The sequence below is a fragment of the Arachis hypogaea genome, chromosome 3, assembly GCF_003086295.3.
Source record: "Arachis hypogaea cultivar Tifrunner chromosome 3, arahy.Tifrunner.gnm2.J5K5, whole genome shotgun sequence".
NCBI lineage: Eukaryota > Viridiplantae > Streptophyta > Magnoliopsida > Fabales > Fabaceae > Arachis > Arachis hypogaea.
Window position 1 is genome coordinate 2577954 of NC_092038.1, and position 27855 is coordinate 2605808.

At 28.8% G+C, this 27855-nt stretch overlaps 5 protein-coding genes across 6 annotated transcripts; 3 read left to right on the top strand and 2 right to left on the bottom strand.

Annotated features, from left to right (window-relative positions):
• Window positions 1–155: 155 nt before the first annotated feature.
• On the top strand, window positions 156–1846 carry LOC112786914 (protein SODIUM POTASSIUM ROOT DEFECTIVE 3). The gene is made up of 2 exons (XM_025830296.3): window positions 156–655; window positions 1493–1846. The coding sequence occupies exons 1-2, from the start codon at window positions 230–232 to the stop codon at window positions 1712–1714; spliced, it is 648 nt and encodes a 215-aa protein (XP_025686081.1). The 5' UTR covers window positions 156–229; the 3' UTR covers window positions 1715–1846.
• A 5336-nt stretch (window positions 1847–7182) lies between these two features.
• On the top strand, window positions 7183–8178 carry LOC112769272 (dirigent protein 9-like). Its single transcript, XM_025813742.3, has one exon. It carries the CDS (start codon window positions 7218–7220, stop codon window positions 7992–7994), a length of 777 nt encoding a protein of 258 aa, XP_025669527.3. The 5' UTR covers window positions 7183–7217; the 3' UTR covers window positions 7995–8178.
• A 10293-nt stretch (window positions 8179–18471) lies between these two features.
• Window positions 18472–21157, bottom strand: LOC112768987 (cytochrome P450 93B16-like). The gene is made up of 2 exons (XM_025813372.2): window positions 20219–21157; window positions 18472–19385 (listed from the first exon to the last, which is right to left on the bottom strand). Exons 1-2 carry the CDS (start codon window positions 21125–21127, stop codon window positions 18732–18734), a joined length of 1563 nt encoding a protein of 520 aa, XP_025669157.2. The 5' UTR covers window positions 21128–21157; the 3' UTR covers window positions 18472–18731.
• Window positions 21158–22991: 1834 nt separating this feature from the next.
• Window positions 22992–27539, bottom strand: LOC112786925 (DNA repair protein RAD51 homolog 4). 2 transcript variants are annotated; one of them, XR_011879451.1, is made up of 11 exons: window positions 27377–27539; window positions 27201–27280; window positions 26993–27108; window positions 26598–26679; window positions 26204–26338; window positions 25999–26112; window positions 25605–25909; window positions 25371–25441; window positions 24896–25045; window positions 24555–24644; window positions 22992–24368 (listed from the first exon to the last, which is right to left on the bottom strand). XR_011879451.1 is itself a non-coding variant. In XM_025830303.3 (11 exons), exons 1-10 carry the CDS (start codon window positions 27462–27464, stop codon window positions 24597–24599), a joined length of 975 nt encoding a protein of 324 aa, XP_025686088.1. In that variant the 5' UTR covers window positions 27465–27539; the 3' UTR covers window positions 22992–24368; window positions 24555–24596. The 2 variants fall into 2 exon arrangements, 1 of the variants encoding a protein (XP_025686088.1); XM_025830303.3 differs by having other exon boundaries at window positions 25819–25909.
• Window positions 23393–24393, top strand: LOC112786938 (dirigent protein 10-like). Its single transcript, XM_025830320.3, has one exon. It carries the CDS (start codon window positions 23393–23395, stop codon window positions 24323–24325), a length of 933 nt encoding a protein of 310 aa, XP_025686105.1. The 3' UTR covers window positions 24326–24393.
• Window positions 27540–27855: the final 316 nt, after the last annotated feature.

The window sequence follows — 27855 nt, forward strand, 5'->3', positions numbered from 1 at the left end:
CCAAAATTCACCACAATTTCTTATTCCCAATCACTAAAAGAATATATTAAAAAAGGTTAATAAGATATATATCTTAATCTTCCAAGTTGAGTGGGACCCTAACACATACATTATAGTCCTCTATAGATAGATTCAGCTACTATAACATACTAACATAGCATAAAAAGGCCATTGCTTCTTCCATTATTATTATAACTACTCTGTATTTTAGAACATAACAGAACACACCATGAAACTAATGGATCTGTTTTGTTCTTCAAATTCTTCCACAGCAACCTCAAGCATGCACCAACATCATCATGGTTCTATGGTACCAAAGAGGAGCAAAAAGACCCAGTTACCCAACATTGTTCTCCCTTGTTCATCTTCTTCTTCCCAATTGATACCACTGAATCCAAAGCCCAGAAAGAGTACTAGTCGTTGTTCATCATCATCGAACATGGGTGAAGTAGTGATGAGAAGACATAGCTCTGTTGAACTTAGAGACTTATATACTACTAGTGGTTCATCAAGAAGATATCTCCTTGCTACTGACACCATTCAAAGGGTTTCTGACTCAGCTAACAACTCTTTGGTTCTTTCTCATGATAATTATAAGCCCCACCAAAGAGATCATCATCTTCTTAGATCATCTTCTGTTCGTTCAACAAACCAGGTTTCTCATCTTTCTTTAATTCACTTCACCTCCACTACTCATCTATCAATGCATGCATACAAAACCAAACACTTCTTGTGTGTGTATATATATATATATATATATTATTTTCATAGTTTAATTTTGATGCATGTTTTATCCGTTCTTTTGAATAAGCATTCATACAATCAAAATTCATACAATCAAAATAAAAGGCAATTATATTTTTTGATAATGTAACGTTATGTAATTAAATGTATGTGTAAAATTATTTGAGCAATGCTAGGGGTCAGCAGTTTTATTGAATTTTGGCCCGCATGTAACCAGCAGAGGAAGGTGAGCCATTGGATGAAATTTCACACCAATCTCACACCATCAAATCATCATTGATGGCTAGTTGATAACTAACAATCACAAAAATTGCTGGCCCCTAGACTTTTCCAAATTATTTTACAACATTTATACTAAATCAAAATTAAACTCTACTTATAATATTACTTTAAACTGACACACAACATAAATATTTTCAAGTAAAAACATTAATACTTATTATATTAAATAATTTGATAAAACATATGAATACCCAACTCGACCTCTGAAGATTATCTCAAAAGAATTATGAGACTCTTAAAAAAAATACTCAACATTGACTTTTTTTGGCACAAGGGCTAATTAATCCTATAAAAATAAAGTTCACGAGTCGAGTTGGATATTTTTTTTTGTCAAGGCCTCATTGTCTGTCGAGATAATTGTCAGAGATGTTTAAGATTTTTTCTCTAAATTATATAACAATTCTTAACTATTATTGCTACTTTACTTTTGAGTTAATAGTAATGTGAAAGTAAAGCAAGGTTGCAGGTTGTGGTATTGAGGGTATCATTGCACTGCAAAGCATGCGAAGGAAAACTTAGAAAACATATATCAAGAATGGAAGGAGTGAGATCATTCAGCATAGACATGGAGACAAAGAAGGTGACAATCATTGGTGACGTCACGCCATTAGGGGTATTGGCCAGTGTTTCCAAGGTCAAGAATGCTCATCTCTGGCCATATCCATCCACCACATCATCATCATCATGATCATCATCATCACTATCTTCTTCTTTCTTATTTATTTGTATCATCATCACCACTTCTATGAATAATCTCATTTTCATTGTGTCCAAGCTTATTAAGTTATTGTGACTATATATATATAATCATTTCTCCTTCTATCTCATGTTCATTCCAATAATAGCAGAACCACTAACCTAATTTTTGGTTCTTATATGTTAGAATATAATTAGAATCAATGAGGATCAATTAGTATTATTTAGTATATCTGAATATTTATTTTAGGAGATTACGTCTTTATTATTACGATTTTTTTAGTACCTATAAATACCTTTTTATATTGTATCATTCCAGACAACTTGAATAGACAACTAAAATAGATAACTTGAACAGACAATTTAGACACAACCCAAATAATACACAAAATACTTTTCTCAAATTTCTCTCTTGTTTCTAATAATATATAATGAGTTTAGTTGAGAATCAACTGGTTTAAGGTTTAAACAGGAAATTACTTTATTACTATACTATTATGTTTGTTGATAATATAGTATAGTCCAATTGAATTTTTCTTCTCTTTCTAAAAGTAAAGAGAATGATATATAGGTTATAATCATAATAGTTGGATTTAACTTTTATAATATTTTGATATTACGATTTTAAATGAATCAATCGATTTTACGAAATTTTTACTAAATTGATGATTTTATAATTTAAATTTTGTTAAAATTTTATGTTTTACGTACTTAATTTATTTGTTTGATTTTACGTAAAATTTTAATTTTTTCTATTTTGCTTATAATACAAAAAAAAATTATTCAAAACATTCACTTTATAAAAAGAAAAAAAATATGGGGTCTCAATTCTCTAATAATAATAATGATGGTGGTGGTGAACGAGTGAACCTTACAATGTAAACATAGATAACCCAGGAATTCTTGTTGTGGGGCTACATTTATGCACACGAAAAAACATTGGGTTGATGGAATATATATGATTAATATATAGCTGCACTTTTGGGGTTAGTTTTGGAGACAGGGTAATGCATGCGAGGCATATATATAGAAGCCAGCACTAATAATTTAATAAATAAATAAACTTTTTGGTTCAATTTTTCTCTTTCGGCTAATCAACCATGTTCGTCCAATGTTTTGGAATTTGGTTTTGGTGGGTCTCACAATTCATAAGAAGCCCGGCCCACTTATCCTTTTTAATGTCCACTTATTATATCATCATATTATGGAGTATAAAATAAACATTTTAATTTTAATTCATATATATTGTTACACTATTTAGTATTTACGTTCTAGTAATGTTCTTTTTTTCTGAAACATCCAAAATGGATGTCAATTGATGGACACTAAATAAAATAATTGAATATGATCAAAGTTGAAGAAATTTCAAATCTATCTAACATGATTGAATTGAAATATTCACAATTAGATCTCACCACCTAATTTTAAGAGTAGAGATTCATTTAATTTGATAATCTCAAAATCAAATGTTGGAAGGCTTGGCTTTATTTTTTCACTTTCTATATTCTATGGTTCTCTAAATGTTAATGAAATGATGATAATAGAGTATATATCCTTTTTTTTTAATTTTCTATGGTATCTTTTAAACCAGCAATCAATGATTAATTTATTATAAATTTGAGCTTTGTTTAAGAGTTTGTTGTTGACCAATTGGTTACTATATGCATAAGACAAGATTTGAACCCTCGACACTTCACACTTATTTAAGCGGACGAACGAGATCATTCAATTTACTTTATTAATTTTGGATTTTTTTTTTCGCGCTAGCTAACTTAAAAGACAAAAGGCATTTTGTGGAAATGAAGAGAAGAATTGAAATTATATCCATATTATGTGCATGATTTTCATGCGCCTTTTTTATTTGCATTATTTACTTTGACTAAATCGTGGAGGGCTATAAAACGAAAAGGGTTATCATTAACAAAGTTGAAAAGCAAGGAGCACTAATTAGATTATTTGTAATGTAATAAATAAAATTTTAGCGGGAAAATTTTTGTATTGGATCGCCGCACCATCCACTATATATGGATTTTGCAAGAATTATATTGATTAGATATAAATATATAATTTGAACACCTCTTATTTTATCATTTAATTTTTGAAATTAAATTAAGTTAACTTATTTCTAATATAATATAGGAATCTATATTATGATTATTAATGAGACTTACCGATAAATGTCCAGCACTAATTTTGGATCACTTATAATCAAAGAGATTACACTAGAAGAATCCAGGTTTTTAGGATTACTACTCTAGCTTAACTCCTATGTCCAAAAGATAGAATTTGTCTAGAATTTAATTGTTTAGCATAGTTGGAATGAATGCAAATTGAATCTCTTAATCTTAATAATAATATTATGGAAAAGTATATAAAACCAACTCTAAATCAGTTAAGAATAGAACAACTTAATTAATTATAAATATAGTAATTAGTTTTATTTATTTATGATTTAAAATATTGGTTATTAAATGTTTTACCACATTTAAATTAGGAGGAAATACATTCAGTATCATTACAACGTGAATCATGGAAACTGATTCAATTAGTTTCCTCTTCAAATGCCTAAAACATGATAAATCAAAAAATAGATTTAGAACTATCCAATTTACAAAAAAAAGAAACATCATAATAATTAGCATAAGTATCATCTACATAGAAATTTTAAATTTATCCAAAAGTATTTGGCTAATTTTTTACCGGAACAATCTTAGTTCCCTAGCATTATTTAATTATTATTAGTAATATACTAATGATAATATGGGGGCAATTGAATGAAAAGTAACCTTTCGGCCAAGCAGAAAATACAAAAGGCGAAGAAGCACGATCCCAAGGAAACGGTTCAATTTGTGCTTATTATTATATGCAACCAAACAAGAAAAATAGAATTCAGTACCCCAGAAAAAAGGAAAACAAAAGAATATAGTGGAAATTGAAAACGATGGGTTTAAGAAAAAGTGGTAAGAGTAAAAAACTTTATTTAATGAATTTCACATATCTATACATGCGACATGCATGCATGTGATTTAGTAAAAGTCTTTTTGTTGGGTTCTCCTACTTTATGAGACATTCGGACATAATCTATATATTAAAATTCCATGCGATCATATCATCATCATCTGCAAACATGTTTTCAAGCCTGAGATTGTTACGATGATAATTAAGTCAAAAACCACACTATAGAAATCATTAAAGTGGTTAAAAGGTTAAACTTTAGTATTGCAATTATATTTGTCACATAATTTTTTAAAAAATTAATTTTGATCTATTATTAGTATAAAGCTATTTTATACGTGCATTTAATCATATAACGGTATATCAGTAAAAATAATCATTTTTATATTGACTGCGTAAATGATTATAAAAAATAGATATAATTAAATGATTATGTATATAAAATATTTTATATTGCATTAAAGTTAAACTCTTTTTAAATTGGTATTTGATAGAATTTTATGTCCCTCCTTGGTAACAGCAATTTATGGTCAATTTGAGTAAACAACTTAATTAAGTTCTTTTGAAAAAAGAGGTTAAAACATAAGAGCTTATATTAAAAACAATTTATAAATAAATTATTTTATATTTAAATTTTTATCATAAAAATACTTATTTTAAAGTTGTTTTAATAAATAGAAGTGATAAAATAGTTTTTGAAAATGAAAAAAATTAAATTTTTTATTTTTAAAAAATTCTTAAATAATTTTTAAAAAAATAAAAAATATATTTAAAAATTATACCAAATAATATTAATATAACTTTTTTATAAGTCAAAAACTTAAACGGATTCTAAGTCCATGACCCATTGATATAATCAACATATCCTTGAAGCCCTCAACCTTAATAATTAGTCACAAACAAAAAGCCAAAGCATGCTAAATATAAGAGGTCCACTTATTTTAAAACTAAGGCTTAGCTTTTGTTAAAATTTTTAGGATAGGTGTTTGTGTTCTCATTTTGTGCGTGTTTAGAAAATTAAAAAGATAATATATTTTTGTTTATAGTATTTAAATTTTTGAATTTTTAAAATTAAAAGTTTAATATAATTTTGTGTATTAATAATATCTAAATTACTTATCTTTATAATTATATTTGTTATATTTTTAATTTTAAAAAGTATTTTATTAAATAAGTTATTCTTATTTGTATTTATTAAAAAAATACTTTTAATTTAATTTACTAAATATAAGTACTACAATTTTTAAAAAATTATTTCTCAAAAATCAAATTTAATAAGTTACATTCGAAAAATACAAACATGTACCAAATAGACGGTAAAAGCTAAGTAGTTGAACCAAACTTTTTGTTACAGCCCATGTTACTTATTGAAACCTTCAGGACAAAAAAAACTAGCCTACTCTTGAAAACTGAAATTTCACATCTCAAGTCATAGTTGGATCCCTTGACCAAAAAAAGTCATAGTTGGATCCTGGAAAAAAAAATGATAGTTGGATCTGATGAACAATTTAAATAACGTGAAGGCAAGCCAAGTTTTACCCAGTTTATAAAATGTTGGATTTTAGTATAGGTGAATGCTATGGTGCCTATCACTCTATACCTAAATTACTAAAAGAAATAAATAAATTATATTTAATAAATTTTACATGATTTATTTTTTATTTTAAACATTTTATTTTTAACTTTAAAAGGAAAGTTAGGCAATTTAGGCACTATAACAAAGGCACCATAAAACTCACATTTAGTATATCTATGTTACAGTCATTACCATAATTATATAAGTGTTATTAAAATTAAAGTCACATTTATTTTTATATTTTGATAATATTTTTTTTGAGCAACAATTTTTAAAAAGCATTGTTTAACAATAAAAAACGTTATTTTAATTTTAACAATACTTTTTGAAATATTATAGTTTCTGAAACATAGTCATACTAGAATAACTCATATAAAATGAAAAATTATTCAGTTTGATTCACGAAGTTACACTCAAACTTCAATTTTATTCTTAAAGTTTCAATTGCCTCAATTTAGTCTCTAAACTTTTTAAATTTTAATCACGTTAGTCCTCCGATGATTTTCGTCACAGAGTCAATTGAAAATTTAGGAACTAAATTGAGACAATTAAAACTTTAAAAACTAAATTAAAATTTGAGTGTAACATCAGACACCAAAATAAATATTATCTCCATATAAAATATCATCTTTATATACTCTTCTGAGTAGTGAGTACCAAGTATTCACATGCTCATTTGTACTTAGATATATGAATTCAAAGATATACATATAAATTTGGTCAAATTGGAAATTATAATTTATAAGTATTCACCACATAAGAGATTTATAGACTTCAGCTATAACATTAGCCACTCCACTTGTGAGAGTTGATTAGGTTAATGCAACCACTCCAAATTCTTGTAACTATAACTAACTATCTATCTAACCCACTCATCATTTATAAAAATCTCGATCTCCACTTATAAACTTAATTATATCATACAAATACTAAACCTTACTAGCTACTAACATATAAAGAAAAAATGGCCAACAATCTTGCACTCCTTAACCTCTTCCACCTCTTCTTCCTCTTAAGCTATGCAAAATCAGATGATAAAGTCATGGATTCAATAACTTTCTTCATGCATGATATCTTAGGTGGATCAACCCCTTCTGAGAGAATTGTTGCTGGTGCCATCACCAATACACAAACCACTAAGATTCCATTCTCAAAACCAAATAACAGGATCATACCAATGAAAGGTAGCATACCAATTGTTGATGATAGTTCTAGCATTGTTTATGCTTCACCAACAACTGTGATGGTAAAAGACACTGGAAGAAACAAGGTGATTATTGACAAGAAGAACAATAATAATAAGAATGTTCCTTATGTGAAAGCAAATCAACTTCCATTAGGAGCAACAACACTTGAGAATCTCTTGTTTGGAAGAATAACAGTGATTGATGATGAGATTACAAAAGGGGTTGAGTTGGGGTCAGAGGTTATTGGAAAAGCACAGGGCTTTCATGTGGCTACTTCATTGGATGGAAGTAGCAGAACAATGGCATTCACAGCCTTGTTTCACAATGAAAAAGATGATCAAGAAGAAGAAGAAGAAGATGGTGTTAGTTTCTTTGGTGTGCATAGAACAGCAGCACAAGAATCATATCTTGCTGTTGTTGGAGGGACAGGAAAATATTCAAATGCAAAAGGGTATGCAAAGATTCAGACACTACTTCCTCCATCAATTGATCAATACATTACTAATGGGGTTGAAACACTTCTTCACATTACTGTTTACCTAAGCTGGATATAGTTAAAATGTTTATTTCTTTATTTTTTTTATGGTGAGTTCTACTGCGTAGAAGTTACTTACTTTTTACATGTGTAAAAATTAGGGGTGTTTATGGTTTGGTTAATTCAAAAATTAAATCAATTTTTTTATTAACCAAAAATATAGTATTGGTTGGTTAGTAAAATTTAAAATCGATTTTTAATTGGTTATTAAATTAAAAATCGATTTTTAAAAAATAATTGGTTTTTATATAAAAAAATCGGTTTTTACATAAAAAAACCAGTTTTTATATTAAAAAATTAGTTTTTATACAAAAAAATTGGTTTTTACATGTAAAAATAGATTTTTACACAAAAATGAATATTTTTACATACAAAAATCCAAATTTTTAAACTTTTTTTAATTGAATTTTTTTAATCTAATTTTTTTCTTTTTAAATAATACAAGTAACATTTGTAACTAATGAAACCCCTTCCATTGCTTTTGTTCCTTTTTCTTTCTTATCTCTTTTTAGCATTTTCTATAAATAATTTTTTCTAATATAAATAATTTTCTTTCTAAATGATACGAATAACTTTTTCTTATCTCCTGCTTTTCATCTCTCTCCTTTTCTCTCTCCCCCTCCTCTTCTCTCTTCCTTCTCTCTCTCTCTCTTTCTCTCTCTCTCTCTCCCCTTCTCCTCTTTCTCCCCCTTCCCTCTCTTTCTCTTCCTCTCTCTCTCCCCTCTCTCCCCCTCCCCTCTCTCTCCTCTTCTCTTCCTTTTCTCTCTCCTCCTCTCTTTTTTTCTCTCTCTTCCCCTCCTCTCTATCTATCTCTCTCTCCCCTCTTCTCCTCTTTCTCTCCTCCCATTTCTTTCTCTCTATCCTTCTCTCCCTCTCTCTCCCCATGCTCTCTCTCTCTCTCCCATTTCCTTTTTCTCTCTCCCCTCCTCTCCCTCTTTCCTTCTCTCTTCCCTCCTCTCTTTTCTCTTTCTTCTTCTCTTTTTCTGTCTCTCTCCTTCTATCTCTCTCTTCTCTCTCTCTTTCTCCCTCTTTGTCCTCTTTCTCCCTCTTATTCTCTCTCTCCTATCCTTCTTCTCTCTTTTTATCTCTCTCTTTTTTTTCTCCTCCTCTGTTTTCTTCTTCTTTTTCTCTTCTCTCTCACTTTAGAGAGAAGAGGAGAAAAGAGATAGAAGAGGGATAGAGATTGTGAGAAAGTTGAGAGAGAAAGAGAAAATAGAGAGTAAAAAAGAAAGAGGAGATAGAGAAAAGAAGAAAATGAAAGAGAGAGGAGCGAGAGAAAGAAAAGAGAAAAAAGAGATAGAGAAAGAGAGGGGAGAAAAAGGAGAGAGAGAGAGAGAGAGAGAAAGAAAAGGGGAGAGTGTGAGAGAAAGAGAAAAAGAGAGAAGAAAAAAGAGAGGAGAAATGAGAGAGATATGGGAGAGAGAGAAGGATAGGAGAGGAGAGGAAGGAGGAAGAGAGATAGAAAAGGGGGAGAGATTATTAGAAAGAGAAATGGGAGGAGAGAGAGGAAGAGAGAGAATGGAGGGGGAGAAAGAGAGAAAGTGAGAGAGCGAATAGAAGGAGAGAGAGAGACAGAGAGAGAAAGAGAGAGAGGGAGAGAAGGAGAGAGAGAAAGAGGGAAAGGGAAAGAGGGAGAGAAGGATAGAGAGACAAGGGAGAGAGAAAGAAAGACGAGGTGGAGAAAGAGGGGAAGGGGAGAGATAGAGAGAGAGAGAGAGGGAGGGAGGGGAGAGAGAGATGAAGAAAGGAAAAGAGAGAGATAGGGGAGAGAGATAAGGAGAGAAAGAGGAAAAAAGAAGAGAGAGATGATGGAAGGGAGAGAGAGAAAGAGAGAGAGAGAGGAGAAAGAGGGAGAGAGAGAAGCGGAGAGAGAGTGAAGGGGATATGAGATAAAGAGAAAAATGAGTGAAAGAGAGGGAAAAATGAAGGGGGAGAGAGAGGGAGAGGGGAGAGAAATAGGGGAGAAAAGAAGAGAGAGGATAGAGAGAAGAGAGAGAGAGAGAGAGGAGGGAGAGAAGGGAAAAAGAGAGATATGAGGAGAGAGAGAAAGGAGAGAAAGAGGACATAGAGAGAGATGAAAAAGAAAGGAGAGAGAGAGAGAGAGAGAGTAATTTGGTTTTGAAATTAGGTTTTGATTTTAATTTGGTTTTGGTTTTGGTTAACAGGTTAAAAACCTTTTTTTTTTTTTAAATTTGGTTTTGGTTAACCAATTCTAAAAAATATGGATATGATTTTTAAAATTGTTTTATTAAACTGGTTAACCACAATGTGGTTATGATTTTTTAACCGGTTAACCACATTTTGGTTTTTTATGAACACCCCTAGTAGTAATGATGTGGATATATTCAATAAAGTAGCGTTTGGTGGAGAGACAGAGACAGAAAGACTGAGACTGAGAGACGGAGACTAAGAGACAGAGATTGAAATAAATCTTAGTATTCTGTTTGGTGCAAAGTAGGAGACAGAAATTGAAATAAGAATGAAATTCTAATTTAATTTGTATAAAAGATAAAATTGAAATTAATTAATTAAAATGAAGGTATTTTAGGTATAAAATGTTATTAAAGTTTCAGTCTCTATTTCTAAAAATTTTAGTTCCATGTGTCCTTACTTTTTGGAAGTACTGAAATAATGAAATTTTGAGGACAGAGACAGAAATTTTAATACCAGTCTCTGAACCAACAAACATGAGACTGAATCTCAGTCTCACAATCTCTGTTTCATTACCTCAAAACAAACGCTACCAAGTGACAAGTGTCTAGTTAGGAGACCAGAAATGACATTTTACTGTGCTTGTTTTATTTCCACTTTTTACATAATGTGACATTAAACTTTTGTTTGTTTGTATAATTAGGTTTAGTTAAATTAATTAATGAGAGATGGAATTTGGTCTAAGTCTGTTGGGCTTTTGATATTGTTGGAGTAGAAGACAAAATAAATAAGTTTTGTTGTATTAGATTATTTGGTAATGAAATATGAATTTAATTTCAAAATCTCTGAACGAAAAAGAAAAAAAAAATTCTAAACCCAGGAAAAAAAATCAATTTAACCTATACATCTTTATTCTTTTCATAACAGAATATGTCCTTAAATTATTTTCATTAATCTAATAATTATTTATTTTATATAACTTTTAAATTCTTTAAGTTAGAGTTATAATTAGTTATTTAATATTATTTCACATTTACTTAAAAATGTCCTTTAAAAGTCTAGAATAAATTTTTAACCTGTATCTAAATTAGCTATAAATTTATCATTCTTACATTTTATAATATATCAATTTATCAATTATTCATTTAATTTACCAGATTTATTTATATTAACCGTCAAAACTTCTTTCTATTAATTATAAATACTTAACTAACAAAAATAAAATAAATATATAAATATACATACATAGATAATTATATACAAAACAATTTTATTTATATCACGTAATGAATTTTTTAAAGTGGTATGTTATTTTGGTTCAATACTATTAATTTAGCAAGCCTAATTATGGGGTTGATAGGTGAGCTTTTTTCGGGATAATTTATATCAATTATTTATTAGAGATTAATTTTTATCAAGATATATTGAATAAAAATTGATTACATGCATGTTTTAAATAGAGTTATATAAATCGAATAAAAAAATTTTGATTTAAGTATTTACATATAAATCGAATCAATCTGATTTAATTTACTATTTGTACATATCATTAATATTTTTTGTTTGGATTTAAATAAAATATTTATTCTGACTCTAAAAAAATTGAAGTTTTAACTTCTGTGTCACTTTAGAGGGTTATACTTTACAATAAATTTTTTAACATCAAAAGTCTAAGTAATGATTCTTTAGATGCTAATGAATTAAACAACAATTTTTAATAAATTTTAAACAATTATTTATTATTCCGTTTTAAATTTATAAGTTTGTAAAAATATAAATTTTTTGAAATTTAAACTAAAACATAAAATATGAATTTCTATTGTTATTTATTTTGATTTTTTTATCTTTTATATTTGAATCCAAATGGGAGACATTTTTTTATTTATATTTATGTTTTAAAGTTAATGATTAACTTAAAAATAAAAAATGTCAATAATTTGTATTGTACAAGTAGTAAATCTAATCAGGCTAATTTCGATTTTCATCTAAATGTTTAAATCGAGTTTGCCTTATTTAATTTTTATAGATCTATTTAGGACAAATGTATAACCAATTTGATTTCTAATTAATTTATTGATGTAAATTACTTTTTTTTTGTTTGGTTAAATTATTGGATTTTTTTATGAAGGATTAAAATGTTTTGATTCAAGCTACTATCTTTGGTATATTTTTAATGTTTTCATTTTCATATTTACTTTATTTTTGGTAGTTACGTATTTATAATTAATAGAAAGAAATGTTGACAATTTAATATAAATAATTCATAGTAAAAATTAATTAAATAAATAAATAATTCATTGCTTACATATTATAAAATATGAGGATCACAAAATTATAGCTCATTTAAACATAGATTAAATATGGACTTTAGATTTTTAAAAGATATTTTTAAGTATGCGTAAAATAATATTAAACAACTAATTATAACTTAATCTTAAAGAATTTAAAAGTAATATGAAATAAGTAATTATTAGGCTAACGAAAAATAATTTAAAGACATATTCCGTTACAAGAAGAATAAGAATGTACAAGTCAAATTGATTTTTTTCTTGGATTTCAATTTTTCTTTTTCTTTTGTTGAAGAGATTTTGAGATTAAATACATGTTTCGGTACCAAATAACTCAATACAATGAAGCCTACTTATTTAACTTTCTAATACTAACAATATCAAAAGTTCAATAGATTTAGGCCCAACTCTATCTCTTATTAATTAATTTAAATAAATCTAGTTACACAAGCAAATAAAATTTTAAAGTCACATGATATAAAATTTAGATTTAAGCAGTCGACTTCACGTAAAGTTGATACCTGAGAGTTGTTGGATGATTTGATTGATTTGACTAAATTTTCATCTAACGGCTCTAAAGTATCAACTTCACGTGAAGTCGACTTCACCTGAATTTTTACCAAATAAAAAAAAGAAGACTAACACTGCAGAATGTCACTTATGGCCTCCTAACTAGACACTTGTCATATATTAAACATGTCCACACTATTTTTACATATGTAGATGTACAACAGCTTTTACACAGTAGAACTCATCTTTTTTTTATTGGATAGAATAAGAAATGAATATATAAGAGAGAGAGTTGAAGTAACACCTATTATAGAAAAAATAGTAGAATCACATCTCAAATGATTTGGATATGTGAGAATAAGATAATCGACAGAAGACCCAGTCAAAAAGATGGATAAGATAGAAGATAGATAAAAAGTGAAAGACAAAGAAAGACCTGGGATGACCATTTATAAAATGGTCAAACAAGATTTATATGTAAATGACTTTTTATAGACATAATATATGATAAAGTTCAATAGAGTTCAGTGGCGTCATTTGATCTATATAGCCGACTCTACTTAATATAGAATAAGACTTTGTTATTATTTTTGTTGATATTAAAGTAATATGAATTTAATTTTGATGTACTAACGATATAAAATATTACAATGCTGTTGAAATACGTACCAAGAGCTTGGTATACAATCTTAGCTAACACCCTCAAACAATTCGGATTCTATAACACTTGCTGTTGATGTTGCTTTATTTATCAACAAAATTAAACTTCAAATTCTATTATATCCGTCTTAATATATGTTGATAACATTGTTGTTACAGGTTTAAATCCTAAAGAAATTGAGCATCTAATCAAGCGTCTTAATAATAATTTTTCATTAAAAGACCTTGATAGATTCAACTACTACTTTTTGGGATTATTAGAAGTAGATTACCTAAAAAATAATAAACTATATGTTAACTCGGTCTAAATACTCTAATATTAATAAATTTATTAAATATTTTAGATTAGTGCTTGATTTAATATTTTTTTTAAAAATTCTTTTTTCTAAAAAATAAATAACTCGCTTTATATTTGATAAATTAAATAGATTAAAGTTTGTGTTTGTAACTTTAATTTTAAAAGATACGAATAGTATTTTGATGTTTGAGGAGATTTTTTTAAAGTTAAATTGTATTTATCAAAATTAAAAAATTTAATATAACCTTGTATATTATAAGTGTTTAATTTTATTTTTATATTTATATTTATTATATAATTTTTTTAATTTTAAAATTATTTACTAAATATAATTATTATTGCTTGAAAATTATTTTTTAGATTGATTTATCATAGGTGCTTTGGTTTTAGAAAGTTATCTTTGAAAAAAATTCAGTTTTGATAAGCTACGTACCCAACCATCATAAATACAATGATGGAAACATTACTAGAATTTTTTGTATTACCGATGATTTGATGCAACAGATTATTTTGGTCAATATATAATTAATGACAGATCTAGTCAAAATAGCGGCAGAAAAATTAGAAAACAATGTTTTCCTAAACTTTAGGACCGGAATTCCGTCACTATATGTATGCACCATATGTAGTAAGTGGTAACAATAGCAATAAAATCAGTAGTTTAATATAATAATAAAATAATATTTTAATCAACTTTCCATTTACAACTTTTACTATTTATAAACTCTCCTACTTTAATTTAATAATTAAAATATAAAATAAATTGAAAAATAAATTAAAATGATATATGTTCCTGCCTGATTGCGACTGAGTTATAATTCGTCTTGATGAAGAGGTTGGTCGACCTTATTAATGAATTGCAATACGTCTCGACCACCAAGTGAAACAAGAGGGGGAGCACCTGCAAAAAGCACTCCAACGCTCAAGTCAATCAAAGAAAACTATCAAAGGAGATTTTTTAGCTTAGAACAATGATTTCATACTTTTACCGATCTCAATTGTTTTCTTTTACAACTGGGAGATGATAACAGCTATATTCCTCAATTGATTGTCTCTAATATAACCGACCAAAGGTCATTTATTGCCATAAATTCGGTAGAGCTAATGCGTCAGTTATAAAAAAATCTACCGAACTATAACTCGTAACAAATGTATAACGGTCATATCAATATATATTTATATATAAATATATTATAATTAATTTAATAACTAATTTTTAATATGTAAATAATATTTTTTTTATATTGTTTTGTCAGTTGTCACTTTACCATATCTCAGACGCTTAATCGTGCAATAATACTGTGAAAACATCTTAGCATTTTTCATTGAAAATGGACGATTTGTGTAACAACAACACAACCGTAAATTTAATCGAACCTAATTAAGTTGGTTTGTGTAACAATAACACAGCCGTAAATCTAATCGAACCTAATTAAGTTGGTGTTGACTTTATAACTTACGTTTTACAAAATCAATTTTGATTAAAATTAAAATATGATATATAGCGTCTAAGACTTGAATTTTTTATAGATTATATTAAACAGTGCATATATATTAGCTTATTTATATTATCATCATGCATGTATATAGAGTGTAAAAACTAAAACTAGATATTAGAGATACGTGAATAATAATAATAATAATAATAATAATAATAATAATAATAATAATAATAATAATAATAATAATAATAATAATAATTTATTTATTTATTTTGTGTTCTAAAAATATATGTTAAGTAATTAATTTTTTTTATTAAAAATATAAAAAATTAAGTTTTTAATTTATTTATTTTATATTTATTAATTTAAAATTTTTGACTAATAATAAATTTATCATGTATTTTTACAATATATGTTCACTAAACAACAACAAAAACCACAACAACAACAACAACAACAATAATAATAATAATAATAATAATAATAATAATAATAATATCTTAAAGGTTTAAATTTACGCACTTTTATAGACAATTTGAACTTAGAAGGTCATGCGCGCGTATATGGTCCAACTGTACAGTTGTTTTTGTTCATTCCTTTTAATTATTAACCTAATTTTTTTTAATTTAATATAATTCAATAATATATTTTAAATTATATTTTTAAATATTAATAATTAATATAATAATAAATAATAAATTTTAATAATCTTTTAATATTCTTCTTAATTTTTCAAGTCTCCAACTACATTATTACTAGTTTAGTTGAAAGTCAAACCTCAGATTCTAACAATAACAATTATATTTAATTTAGCCATTATTAATTAAGGGTTGAAAATGATTTACGTAAATGTATACCAGTCACGAGAACGAGCTGAGGACGTCTAGATTGAAGTGGTATTAATTTACCAAAATTGTTTTGGGATAAAGAAAAAGAAATATATTTGTTATTTTTTAATTTCAGAAATTTGACATGAGCGAGGAATTATAATTTCAATTTATACTTTTACTTCAAACATAAAAATTTGAATTGAGAAGAGCCCAGGGCAAAAAAAAAAAAAAAAGCTAAGACTCTTCAAATAGCATCAAATTATAATAAAAAAAATTGCTAATAAATTTTGAATTTAAATTTTCTGTGTATAAATATTTATTACAATATAAAAGTAATATATATATATTATCAAGCAATAAGAAATGCAATGGACCATGTTATTATGATGATATGATAGCGTATATCATACGTACGTATGACACCAAGTCACCAACGAACGCAAAAGCGTGGCAAATTAAGTAGCAAACATCAATATATATAGTTATATACAAAATTAAAGAGCTAACTCGATTACTATCTATTTTCATGAACGAAGAACAACGCAATTAAAAAAAAAAAGAAAGAAATACTGCAACTTTTAAAAAAATTTGTTAAATAATAATAATAATTGATTTTGTAAAATTTTATTTGTGATATGTAATTTTTAAACTTTACAAATTATTAATAAATTTATTTTTAAAAAATAATTTATAAGTGGTTGAGTCAAGAAATATAATTTTTAAAAGTAATATTATAAGAAAAAAATATAATTGCATTACGAAGATCTTCTAAAAAAAGAATAGCATCGAACAAACAATAAATAAAAATATTGATGGTAGAAGAGATAATAACGATAATAACTTAATAAGGATAATAATTTAATAAGGTCTGGTTGCACAAAAAAAAATGATAGAAGTAGAAGGTATATATAATAATAAAGATGAGAAAAATAGTGGTAGTGGTGATGGTGGTAGTTAATCGTCTTGATTCTATTTAGGAATGGTAATAGGACCGACAAAAATTTGAGGGTGGATTTTTGTCCTACCAAATTCCGTCCTGTCCTACAATAATTCGTATAGAATTCATTCCGTTCTTATCTGTGGATAGTAAAGAATTGAATTCTAACCGTCTCACTATAATTATTAAAATTTAACAAATAAAATTAAATTTTAAAATTTATATAACTATCGTCACACCCATAACATAAATTAAAGTAAAAATTTAAAAAAATATAATATTATTAATTATTTTATATATATTACATATATTATATATATACCGGAGTGAATATGAGAGTATTATCTAAATTCAATTCTGCTTTTGTCTCACTCAAGACTCGAACTCACTAAAAATCCATGGTAGAGTGAATACCTGCAAATTTAGATAGTATTATTGTTATCTGATCTCTAGTTCTATTATTAGAAAGAACATTATGGGAGTTTTAAAACTCCATGCTAATTTCAAACAAAACTTCTCTTACTAAATTAATTTATGTTATTGTTTATTTTTAATTAACAAAAGGTTTGTATTGTCCCAAAATAATAAAGTTAAGGGATGCAATGTTTATTTTTGGATAAGATCTCCCATTTTTTTAAGATAAATAGAAATCGACGAGTTGAGTTTTTACTCTATATAAATACATATCTATCTTAATTAAAGTTAATTTTTTTTTACACGATATCTCTCAATTCGATAAGTAAAAAGATTAATTCGTCGTGGATATAAATTCTATTTAAAAGTGTGTTTTACGTTGGCTAATAAATTATTATATATAAATTTAAATTTAAATTTTTTATACTTGTTTAAATAGAAACAAAGTTAGTTAATTAAGGTTAAGTTGTATATCTGGAAATTCAAAATATTGGAGGTTGTCCCTGTACCTTTAAATGTTGCGTGCAGTCATCGTCTCATTATTATTATGCATGTCAATTTAGTTAAAACGAAATCTCCATTTTAATTGTCGTATGACTTTCTTCGGATCAATTAGGTTATAACTGCGGACAGTTTGCCTTCCACGAGAAAGGAATAATTACAAGATTCCTCCAAAAAGTTTAATTCTAGAGAAGAATAAAATACTTCAACATTATGTTATATGTCTCCTAAACTATGCTGAATTTAATATTAAGATAACCAATAATAATAATATTAAAATAAAAATATTGTTTTCACAAAAGGAAATTTTGTTTTCTAAACAGTAGAAACATAAAAACATATATAATGCATGGTGAATATATACACAAACAGATCTAGAGTAATCTAGAGCGACGATAGCATAAAATTAAAGTATCTTATATATTTATTACATATAAAATTATTTATTTATTTTAACAATAATTAAGAAATACAAAATAATAAAGCAAAATACATTAAAAAAAGGTTATGCCTCTCTATGATTTTCAAACTATAACTTAAAAGGTAGAAATTCAGGTGCAGTCGATTTCATGTGAAGTTGATACTTGAGAGCTGTTAAATGAAAATTTAGTCAAATCAGTCAAATCATCTAACGGTTCTCAAATATTAACTTCACGTGAAATCGACTCCACCTGAATTTTTACCAACTTAAAAATATTTATTTATCACAAATTAATAATACTGTCCTACAGTTGTAGAAATGGAATAGGATTGAGTCTTGCAACTGGGATGCAAATAAGATCATGGGCTCTAGGAGCAGTTAATCCTGGCCGTTCATCCATATCGATAGGTATTCCATGATCTAACAACTTCTCTTTGGAGTCAAACATGTTCCAATCAAAGCATTGAACAAGAGCTCCAATAATGGCAGGCAGCTCCCTCATGGCCAAGGGCATGCCGGGGCAACCTCGCCGTCCGGTACCAAAGGGCAACAGCTCGAAGTGTTGCCCTTTGATATCTAAGGCATTCCCTTGGCCTTCAAGAAATCTCTCGGGCCTAAATTCTAGTGGGCTGTCCCATATTGTTGGGTCTCGGGCCATGGCCCAAATATTAATGCATAATATTGAGCCCTTTGGGATGTTGTAACCGCTAATTACACAGTCATTGATTCCCTTTCTCATAAGAAGTGGTATTGGAGGATGAAGCCTTAGTGTTTCTTTTATGATGGCATGGATGTATGGAAGGTTTGAAGTGTCATTTTCACACACCAGTCTTTGGTTCCCAGAGACTCTGTCTACCTCTTCTTGTGCCTTCTTCAATACCCTTGGGTTGTTGAATAATTCAGCTATTGACCATTCTACTGAGATTGCAGTTGTATCCGTGGCTGCTGTGAAACAATCCTGAAATAATATATAATAATGCCAATCATTTTGAAATTTTTTAATTAGAAGGTGAAAATGAGTGCAGTTAACTTCGTGTGAAGTTGATAATTGAGAATCATTAGATAATTTGATTGATTTGACTAAATTTTCATCTAACGACTAACAACTCTCAGCTATCAACTTCATGTGAAGTCGATCGACTGCATCTAAATTTTCAAATTTTTAAAATTTAATTTTAATACATTATCAGTATAAAACAATTTTACACGAGTATTTAATTATTTAACTTCATGTCAACAAAAAATATCTTTTATATTAACCATATGATAGTCATTAAAAAAATAAATATAATTAAATAATACATTAATAAAATATTTTATAATATTAATGCATTAAAATTAAACTCACTTTTTTTATTACGTGATTATTATTCTTACCTTCCTACTTTTGACTTAGATAATGTTTACTCTATTTATATTATTGTTCTTATTAAAAAATTTACATATAACACCTTGTAAAAAGTTTGATAGTTTTGTTATAACTGATTCAATTATTTTTATGATTGATTATTTTATTAAAAAATATATAAAATAATACGAATAAACAATACAAATATATAAAAATATTATCAATGAATTATTATATTTATTTATGTATTAATATATATTTTATACGAATATAAAATAGTAGATGATTATAGTTTGAGGGTGAAAACTCAGGTGAAATCGATCTCACGTGAAGTTGATATCTGAGAATTATTAGATAAAAATTTAGTCAAATCAATCAAATCATTTAACAATTTTCAAATATCAACTTCACAGCACCTGAGTTTCCTTACTTTGAGGACTTACAAGGATGAATGATTTGATATGATTTCTGGTCAACTCAACCTCAGAATCTTTATCATCGGAAACATCAAGTAAAACGTCAAGAAAATCCTTCACTTTATTATCATCATCATCATCACAACCCTTATTCTTTCTTAGATTCTCGCGGTCAGAGATAATCTTCTCCAACAATGCATCATACCTCTTATGAATCTGCATGGCTCTCTTCTTGAAACCCTGCAAGTCCAACACCTTAAGGAACTCTAAAAAGTCCGAAACATTGAACTCTCCGAAGATCTTAGTCACTTCTCGGACCAAAACCCTAGCCTCTTCAGCTTGGCTATCTGTCCCAGAACTCTTGATGCTGAGCATCATTTGAGATATGATGTTGTTGGAGAGCTTCATAAGCATTTCGGTTAGGTTTACACTCTCATTAGCCATTGATTTTTCAGCCAGAGATCGAATGAACCCATGGAGTTCCCTCGTTCGAATGGGGAGAAACTGCGACAAAGTTCGGCTCCCCAAAAGCTCACTGGTGCTGAGTTTTTTCATAAACTTCCAATAGGTGTCATATGGGGAAAAAGCAAAGGTGGAATCATGGTAGGTAACTATGTTTATAGCCATATTCATTGTCCGAGAAGAGTATGTGAGCTCGTTTTCTTTGAGAAACTCTTTGGCAAGAGATGGGTTGCTTACAACTACGAACCGAACCGAACCGGTTTTAAGGAGTATAATGGGTCCATATTTGTGAGAGAGGTCTTTGAAGGCTTGGTGGATTAAGGGTTTGAGAAGGTGGAGATGACCAATTATGGGAAGTGATGGTGGGCTTGGAGGGTAACTCAAACAGGATTTGTTTCTCTTAGAAGAAGAGAACATTTTGAGAAAGAGAAGAGAGAAGAGAAGAGCTACCATTATCATGGGAAGAGAAATCATCTTAGGTTATTAGATTGTGTTTTGATTGATGAATTTGTTGAATAATAGAAACGATAATATATATATAGTGGAGAAAGAGTAGGGAGGTGAAATTTGCCTTTGGGTTAATTAATTATGATTTTGGTTTTTAACGTATAAATCGAAAATTATTTTTGTTCTTAATCATTTTTTTGTTTAGGAAATTGTCTCTAAAATTTAATTTAGTTTTAAAATCGTCTTTATTTTAGAGACTAAAATCGTATAAAAATAATAAAAAAAATGGAAATAGCAGTGGATCATAAACAATTTTTTTTCTTCTTTTTTTATTTTTCTTCTTCCTTTCTTTTTTCACACAAGAGCAAAAATAATTTTTTTTATAATTTTTTGTTATAAATAATTTAATATAAAATTTTAATATTTAATTAAAAAAAGACTACTTTAAAATTTGATTTTAAATTTTATGAACGATTTTATATGTAAAACAAATTGAAAATTTAAAAAAATTTTAGTCTATACTTAAAAAACAAAATCTTACCTAACCTTTTGCCTTTGTATCTACCCTTGTAGGTATATCATATATAGGTTAAGCCTATTTATAGAATGCATGGTTAACGTATATCATAGGTTAATAAGCCTATCTATAGAATGCATGGTCATCTAATTAATTAGCATGGGGCTTTAATAGTCCACTTACTTGACTTAATATATAGATGGGACGTATATAGTTATATATAGTTATATACCATTATTAATACGTTGAATTTTTTTGTTTCTTTCATTGACAAAAAATTAGGTAATGTAATCACGCACACACAAATAATGAATAAGCAAGAGTGGTTAAAATATGAGGAATAGTAATTTAACGAATAATTCTAACCATATATCATGTGCCAACGTTTAGAGTTTTATAACTAGATTTTGATGTGAAACACTAATACTTTAACTCTTCATTTTTTTTTATCATCAAATTGAAATAAATAAATTTTGGTAATCCAAAGATCAGAACTCTTAAAATATTAATGAAATAGCAGATCTAGATGGTAGTAAACAAAGAATATTTTCCGTGTATGTTAATGTTATTTTGGCAGGTTTCTCATCAATGACTGGAAGTTGAAAACCCACTAGGTTTCTCTTTTGAAAATATATTATAAATTATCTTATAATACTTTTTTAAATTAATTGTGAAGTAACTAAAATATCTTTTTGAGTAATTTTGGAAAAAGATAAAGTATACTTTATTACTTTTTAATATTTTCTCAAAAATAATGTTTTAGGATTAATTTTAAAAAACTAAAATATCTTTTTCGGTTTAAAATTATTTAATTATATTAGGAATGAAGTTTGAAATTGACTTTAAAAGGACTAAAATATTCGCAAAATTAATTTAAGATACTAAAGTTTCCTTTCAGTATTAATTTTTTAAATGACTAAAATATTCTTATAATTCATCATTTTAAAGCACTAAAAATTCATTTTTGATACGTCAATTCAAAATCATTAGCATTATCTTTTATATACTTAAGACTAATATAATATATTTATTCAAATATACACAAATAAAGGTTCTTTAGTTATATGTTTATTAATATCTGATTTCGGTTAAATTTGATATCGATAATATGTATTTTATATTATTATTATGATTCATTTTATGTTATTATGATTAAATATTACTTAGGTTTACATTTTTGCTCTAAGGTGAAGTCGTTCCCTATAAGGGTACGTCATGTATCAAAGGACAAGTCTTGAGAAATTAAATATTAGTTAGATTTACATTCACATTATATTACTACTAGTACTCTTTGAACTTTGAAGTTCAAAGAGGTTGATGATATATCTGTACGTTGATATCCAAATTTGTATCATGAAGTTTGAAGAACATATGTAAATAATGTTACTATATAAATCAAATAAGAAGTTAAGGGTTGTTTTCAAAGTAGTCACGTTAAATGATTTCCAATACATTTTGCCTTAGCGTTATGTTCAATAACGAATTTCCTATGACACATTGTTTATATATCTCTAAGTTTGCTAATTGTATTGTATTATAGTGTAATGGAATACACGTGCAGTTTAGTTCTAACTGCTACACAACAAAAATTGAGAATGAGCTCAGTGCAATCATCAACCACTCCTCTCATCAACTCCACCATTTTTGTTACGTGCAACTGTGTGAGAATACAAGTTTTTTGAGTATTTATACCCTTTCTATTCATGACCTTTCATCTCATCTCATCAAAGCATAACAACAAAATATAAGTATCAGAGCAAATACTCGTTCCAGTAATGGCAAAGCTTGAATCTCTTTCTATGAATGCCACAATCCTGTTGCTGGCAAGCATATTCATTGCATTCATCACTTCAACTACATCAACCCGAATCCTTATTGCTGATGATGAGGTAGGAACACCATCCACTGCACCACAAGAGCCTGATTCTGCTGTGTCCCCTGTTGCGCCATTGGTGACACCTTCACCTGTTGCAGCAGCAGCGGCAGCGGCAGCGGCCACCCCTACTGCTCTTGATGATCACCACCCAACAGTCTCATTCTTCATGCATGAAATCCTTGGGGGCTCAAACCCCTCTGCGAGAGCTGTCACCGGAGTTGTAACCAACCCTGCACTCAATGCTCAGGTTGCCTTTGCGAAGCCTAACGGTGCAAACCTTCCCCTGAATGCTGGTGTCCCACAGAACAACAACAACGCTGGACTCCTTAACAACAACAATCTCCCTTTCCTCACAGGCCTCGGCGGAACCACAGCCAGTGTCTTCAACACCAATGGAAATAATGGTAACAATAACGGGGTTGGTTTCTCGGTGGGAAATGTCAATCAGCTCCCTGAAGGAATGACACTGGAGAAGCTGATGTTTGGGACAATGACAGTGTTCGATGATGAACTAACCGAGGGGGAAGAGTTGGGGTCAGGTTTAGTGGGGAAAGCACAGGGATTCTATGTGGCAAGTTCAGTTGATGGGACCAGCCAGGTAATGGCTTTCACTGCAAAGTTTGAGGAGAATGGATATGCAGATAGCATTAGTTTCTTTGGTGTGCACCAAACACAGGTCTCAGAGTCACAACTTGCAATCATTGGAGGCACGGGAAAGTACGTTAACGCTCAGGGATTTGCTATTATTAAGACTTTCCCTGTCAATGGTCAGCAACATAATACTGATGGAGTTGAGACTCTGGTGCAGCTCACAGCTTATCTTGCATATTAGGGTCTCTTACATGCAATGAAGTGATATGTGATTATTGTATTTTCTGCAATGAAAGTGGATATTTCATTTACGTGAGCATATATACTGTATGTTTGTAACCTTTACTAAACAAGAACGTTGTTTTAGAATTTTAGTGTGCTGCAAACGCCAACTTAAGTCTAAAGGCATGGACACTTATTTCCTTAATAGAACTGATTCTGAATGCTGATAAGAGTATGAAAGAACTCACAGATACAGCGAAGCAAGGAGTTCTAATCTTGAATAAGATGTATTAGCAGTCACAAATACATAGTACACACTTAGCAGCCCTGTCAGAAGCCTGAAACATAACTCCATAAAATAATAATAAACAAACTCCTACAATATTAGTGAGAAGGAAAAGAAGAATTAAACTCATTGCAGTCCTAATGAATATGGAATGGGGTAACTATTAATAAAAAGGTTCTCTTAACTAGTAACCTAAAGAAGCATTAGCAATAAAAGGAAAGTTTTAAACCTTTTTTTTCCAAATACAAACCATAATGCATGCCTCATTATAGTGGAAAATTCTCATAAAAAGGGCAAACATACCACAGATGGATGTTTTAGTGTTGATATGTTGCAAACATTGCTACCATATTCACGAGAAAGCAAGAGCCGTATATGTGGAACACTCTTCCAACTCTCTCCAAGTGCTGGTTTGGACGTACCGCCTTCTCCAGCCACCATATGATTTGTTACCTTCAATATTTAAATAAGAATGAGACCAGTCATGAATCAACCCTTGTCTAGTTGTTTATTTTCCTGCCCCAATAAATCTTGTAGGCAAATTTACTTGTTTAGCAAATAAGATAATATCTATGTCACCAGCACTTTTGAGACAATTATATGAGTTCATACCAAAACTACAAGTACCATTTATAGAATGAATAATAAGAACGGAAATAAATAAAAAAAAACATTTGTATAATAGTATTATAATAGTTTAGTTGTTTTACTTATATATGCTGGAAAGGTTACCAATTACACGAGGGAAAAAGGGAACAGAACAAAAGCAAAGGCTTACCAGTACTGCAATATTATGCTCATCTGCTAACTTCTTCAGTAAATACCCAGCAGATATCATCAAAGCATGTCCTGAAATGGCCCATAATAAGTAAGACAACAAAAGCTTTATGATTACGAATTTTATTACCATAAAAGTAGGACTCTATGAATTGAAGAAAGAAATGAAAAGCATTAACAAGTTAGGGAGCCGGTCACATAAAAGAAAATCAGAAATTTTTGCAGAATGTGTTACCATATCCATATGATCAGAAATGTGGGTAGTCTTGCAAGCTACCTAATTTTTTGCTGTTTCATATTTTCAACACAAGAAAAATAGTAGTTCAACTTGAACTATGATAGACAGGAGAAAATAAATGGGTAAATATAAAGAAAGAAAATAGGTACATGTTGTCATCATTCAAAGTAAGCATATGAAGATAATTTGCATGCTGATATGTAGTGAGTACCTTGAGGACCACTGCCCCCAAGGATGGGGGTGATCAGTGAAGAGATTGAATCAACAATAAGCAATTGAACGCGACGATCTGGTTCAACAATCTGTGCCGATATAAAGTAGGCATTTATTTGATAGAAAAATACTAGACCAACCAACTAATTCGAGCAAGAAATTTCCTGTCAATGAGTACCTTAGATTTCAAATTTATCTTCAGTTGCTGCAACACATCAAACATTTGATAGATGTCAAACACTGAGTAGCATATTATCCTCTCCATTACTTTCTGCAGAGGTCCTGGTTCAGCCTGACAAACAAACAACTTAAAACAATTTTACGGCCACTCAACAAACACAGAGTGGTAAACAATATAACAAAAAGTCTGGAACTACGGAGACCTGATTGCCAATGACATAACCAGAGGTCTGACCAACCAAATGTGCAATACGCTGAGGTGAAAAGGAGTTGCCTGTATCAAAGTATATAACTGAACCACCATTCTTTGCAACTGTTGAAGCAGATGTTAGGCAAGCCTAAAAGAAAAAGTAAACATAAAGATCCAAGTTATGCTATATTTGAACCGAACAAATATATCATGAAATAGAAGATGGCAATTTATATCATATCAACCAAATAAGAGATGATGCAGCATCATTATGTGGATGCCAATAACAACAAGAATATGAGTGCTAGCAGAAGGATCATGTACATAGACAAGGTAGACACCTAATTTATAATTTCATTCTTAATATACTCGAGCTACAATTTTTAGGACAACAATGTAGCTTTTACCTGTGTCTTACCAGAAGAGGATGGACCAACAAGTTCAGTTAATTGTCCTGCACGTAAGCCTCCTCCAAGCAAAGCATCTATCCTGAATTAACAGACTTAAATACTGAGGGGTGCTAATTTCAACCAACCGTCGCACCAAACTAGAAACCAAATATAATATCAATCCTATAAGAACATATTTAGTTGAAATGAAAATCAGAAGGAAATGTTCTTAGATGAGCTCTATGTGTAAAAATAGACATGAAGTTCATCCATGAAAAATTTTCATCAGATTTTTTATAGCTTAACCAAATACACTTACATCTCACTAAAATTCCAGCATTATTAACACCAGGCATAATCATAAGCATAACATAAAATCAAAGTAACCTAGAGACTGAAGTGAAAGTAAGTACCCTTTGAATCCAGTGGGCAAAAGACGCTTATTGCATTCAGCATCTTCCAAGAGCTGCAACCCGTTCATCAATGGTGGCAGCTGAGTATCAATCACTGACAGGAGCTGATCAATTCCCTACACATTACAAAATAATTAAAAAAAAATAATTTTATCAATTCAATAACAGATTTTTTTTTTAATTTTTACTTGTTAAAAAGAAGATAAACCTGCTTGAAGGTGATTGATGAGGAGTGATTATCTGCGGAAGCGATTAATGCATGGAGATCGTAGAGGAGGAAATCTTCAACTGAAAATCAAAGTGGAAGATTGAGTAAGCAAGCAAGCAAGTGAGTGCATTTGAGAAATAAAAAAGTGAAATTTGGGGGAAGGAAGTGAAGAGTACGGGAGAAAATGGCGTGAGAAGCACAAAAGCTTTGAAAGTGAGAATCAATGAGAGGATACTCTTTCTCCATACTCTTCAATGGCGCCATAATTTTCTCGATCCCCAACACCTTCAATCATAGGAGGGGTTAATTTCATCGTGTAATTTAGGTAGTTCATCAATTAAATATAAACAAATTATGAAAGACTAATCTATTATTTTTTTTACACACCAAATTTTGAAAAAAAAATAATTATAAAAAATAATAAAAAATAAAAAATTATATTTTTATTAGTAATTATATCTTTAAATAATATAAAATATATTAATTCAATATCTTAAAACACAATATTTTTGTCGTTAATTTTATATCTCATCTCTATATCTTGTGTTTATAGTTTATACTCAACTCAAAAAGACAATGATTGCACAAATACAATAGCTAAATTTAAATACCACTAAATTTATTTATTATTTAATTATTTATAATTCATTTTATA